The sequence below is a fragment of the Buceros rhinoceros genome, unplaced genomic scaffold, assembly GCF_000710305.1.
Source record: "Buceros rhinoceros silvestris isolate BGI_N320 unplaced genomic scaffold, ASM71030v1 scaffold22877, whole genome shotgun sequence".
Taxonomy (NCBI): domain Eukaryota; kingdom Metazoa; phylum Chordata; class Aves; order Bucerotiformes; family Bucerotidae; genus Buceros; species Buceros rhinoceros.
The window spans coordinates 32109-35582 of NW_010423124.1; the positions used below are offsets into that span (position 1 = coordinate 32109).

General features: G+C 51.7%; 1 protein-coding gene across 1 annotated transcript in view; it reads right to left on the bottom strand.

The window, feature by feature from the left end:
• MRPL3 (mitochondrial ribosomal protein L3) overlaps positions 1-2048 on the bottom strand; it is a gene marked incomplete at its 5' end in the record, with an annotated part of 13875 nt that extends 11827 nt beyond the window's left edge. The window contains 2 exons of the mRNA XM_010140334.1: positions 582-673; positions 1870-2048. Coding sequence (XP_010138636.1) covers positions 582-673; positions 1870-2048 — 271 coding nt within the window. The remainder of the gene's footprint in view (positions 1-581; positions 674-1869) is intronic.
• Positions 2049-3474: the final 1426 nt, after the last annotated feature.

A 3474-nucleotide genomic window follows, 5' to 3' on the forward strand; every position in this document is an offset into this window, starting at 1 on the left:
GAAGAAAATATTAGTATTTCATAAACGCTCTTGAAATCAAATAAGCTTTTAGAGTAATCTCCTGCATACAAGCTCTGCAAGATCCCTCCTGCATGCAGCGGCAAAGCCGACAGTAAGAGCCCACAGTGCAGCTCCTTAGCCCTGTGGCCCGACGTCCCTCACAGCACCTCTTTGTCGCAGGGCAGCGATCAGCCTCACCACAGCAGGAGCAGCTGCCAGAGATCAGGAGGCAGCAGCTTCAGGGCTACCAAGGCTCGGCAACCAAGGTGAAACTAATCCCAGTGTGCCCACGAGGGGCAAAAACCCAGTGAAGAGGGCTCTTGAACCCGGGCTTTAAGCTGTCCTCTCAGCTAGGTAATGCCATGCACAGGCCTGCGGCACGTGAGGAGAAGGCACACCCTCCCGGGAGGCTTAGGGTGTCAGCAGAGAACAGGCACAGCGCAGTGTGCAGGGCAGACAGAAACTCTCCTCTGGTTAGAGGTTTCTGCGCTATACCAGGGTAAGCGTCACTTGTGCCCGAGACTGCCGCTTAACACTCTGAACACAGAGCAGCGGGTTAAATTAATTATGATTTACTTCACCTTCAGCAGTGTGACTGCATGTTTCTTTCCTGACTTGGTCCATATTGGCATCATTCCCAGTTTCACTGCAACCACGCCAACTCTGACGGAATCTGTAGATCAAACCAGAACACGGATGCAACTCCACACTTCACATTTGAAAGAGCCTGTCTCATACCCTGCAAAGTCACATGAGCTCAGACCCTTCCTAAGGACCTGAGGGAGGAGAGAAAACGTTGCTGACTCCCTGCGGGAAGGCTGGGAACAAGGCGGCTGTTCAGTGCTTTTACACCCACCAGCGGTACAGATCTGGGTGTGCCAGATGTGTGTGACTGAACGGGCAAAACAGTTCCCCGTCAAGCTCAGAACCACCAACCTTTCTGACTCCTTTGTTTAGAAAACACCATGCCCACGCAGTCAGTCTCACCAGCACCAAACTAACTGCTGGAAACTTTCCTGGAGCGGGTTCCTCCCACCCGACCTCTCCGTATCTTTGTCACTGTAACTGTACGGCAAAGGCAAGTCCGGCTTCTGCCGTGCCACACAAAACAACACTGAAGATGATTTAAAGTTTGAAAAATGCTCTTTGCTCAGCTTCCACCATCACACCCAAGGATCTTGTGATGAATCTGCAGACTCTGCTGTTTGCTGTCAAATGACATGACCCTTCTGCAGGCTCAAAACCTTTACGTTGTTTATAATCTGTAAGACTTCGGACATTAGGGAAAGGTTCTTCACTGAGAGGGTGGTTGGTGCCCGGAACAGGCTCCCCAGGGAAGCGGCTGCCAGAGTTCAGAGAGCATCTGGCGATGCTCTTAGTCATGGGGTTTAATTTGAGGTAGCCCTGAGAGGAGCAAGGAGTGGGACTTGATGATCCTGATGGGTCCCTTCCAACACGAGATATTCTGTGACTCTACGAATCACTGAAGTGGGATGTAATTGTACACTCCAGCTTTTCTCCAGAGTTCCACAATATTTACAAGAACATTTTTGAGTTCATAGACTTTGTATTCTAGGGAGTCTCTTCATTTCTTATCCTGTCACTGCACAGCAGTGGGACTGGCCAAGTGCTGATTTAGACTAAAACTGAAGTTCTTACAAGGCTCTTAACACCCTGCAGTGTTTTAAAAGCTTTTCAGGGAACCGGTGTGTTACATTTACTCACTTCCTAGGAGACGTGCTGGATGACTGAGGTGAAAGCGAATAGGAAAAAACCTTTCCAGACACAATCCTGACATTACTGAATGGGACAACGTGACATCAATTATTTCAGCATGAGTTTGGCATTTCAGAAGAGAGACCTCCTCACCTGGCTTCCACTCGTTCAGCGGCCACGGCTCATCTTTCAGAGGGCACAGCTTGCTGGCTGTCTGAGCCCTGCACTCCTCCACAGCCGCCTTCTTGAGGAACTCGACGTTCTCTTCGGAAAGATGCTCGTGCCACCACGTCACACTGTTCACGTGCCTGACCACAGAGGCCAGCTGCCCCCTTTCCAGCCACAGGGAAAAAGTGTTGAGTGTCTTATCAGTTCAAACAATGCCTCATAACACACGTGTTGGCAAGGTAACACATACTACATAACCACACCTTACGTTACACGGCCATAACGACCGGAATTACCGCAGCAAGCTGTTCGACCACCACTGCACAAACCGGCCACCCCTGAGCAACACCACCTCATTATTCGTTGTGCTCTGATCTAACAGTCAACGTATTCTAAAGTACACCGGGGGGGTGGGGGGACAAGCAACAACAAATCAAACCATGACTAGCAAGGTTCCAGCACAATCTCCTGTGGCTCCTTCTCGCCAAGGTGGGACGTGATGGGAGGGCAGATGGGCAAAAAGCTGGTCAGGGTTTGCACTCCACCATAAGGCCAGTCACAAGCAGAGTTCCTCAAGAGTCTGCTGGGGACTTGTCCTGTTCAGTGTCTTTAACAGTGACCTGTAAGAGGGGCTGGGTGCACCCCTCTGAAGTTTGTAAATAAAACTGAAGGGAGCAGCTGACAAGGCCCAGGGACATTCCTCTGCCCGCAGAGGGACAGCCCAACAAGGAACCTGGTGAAATTCATCCAGGAGAAACGCAAGTCCCAGACCCGAGCTGGGATAACATCTTGGAAGGGCAGAGGAGATGACTTCAGCAGAGCTGCTCCTCACACAGGCAGAGGACCTGGCAGTCCTGGGGGGCAAAAAGGGAGCTTGTAGGTTCCTGGCAGCAATGAAAGCTAACAGCAGCCTGGGCAGCATCAACAGGTGCTATTTCCTGGCCAGGAGATCAGAGAAAGCAGTTCTCATCCTTTCCTCAGCAACCAGGCCGCATCTGCAATACTAACCTGGTTTTGGGTCCCCAGTACAACAGGGGTGTTTATAAATGAGTGGGTCCTGCAGTGAACACAAAAATACAGGGCCTGAAGCACGTGCCCTGCAAAGAGGATTGAGATAACTGGGCTCGTGTAGTCTGGAGAAGAGCAGGCTTCGGGAGGACCCGAGAGCAGCTTCCCAATTCCTGTGAGAAGGTCACTGACAAGACAGAGCCAGGCTGTTTACCGAAGTGCACGCCAGGAGAATGAGAGAATTGGGATGGTATGAACTGGAAAAGGGGCCCCTGGTTTTACATAAGGAAAAGCAGTTCAGCCTGGGGACAGTCGGAGTGCAAGAAGGGCCCAGAGAGACCGCGCAGCCTCTGTCCCTGGAGGCTCTCAAGGCTCAACCAGGCAAAGCCCTGAACGACCTGGTCTGACCTCAGAGCTGGCCACACTGCGAGCAGAAGGTGAGACCTGAAACCTCCTGAGCTGCCCTCCAGCCCCAACAGCTCCCTCATTTTATGTTCCCCGCTACACTCCTCCTGTAGTTTAACTGCACTGCCATAACCGCTGTGAGGGCTAAGAAAAGCTCGAACACCCCCCACTCCCCTG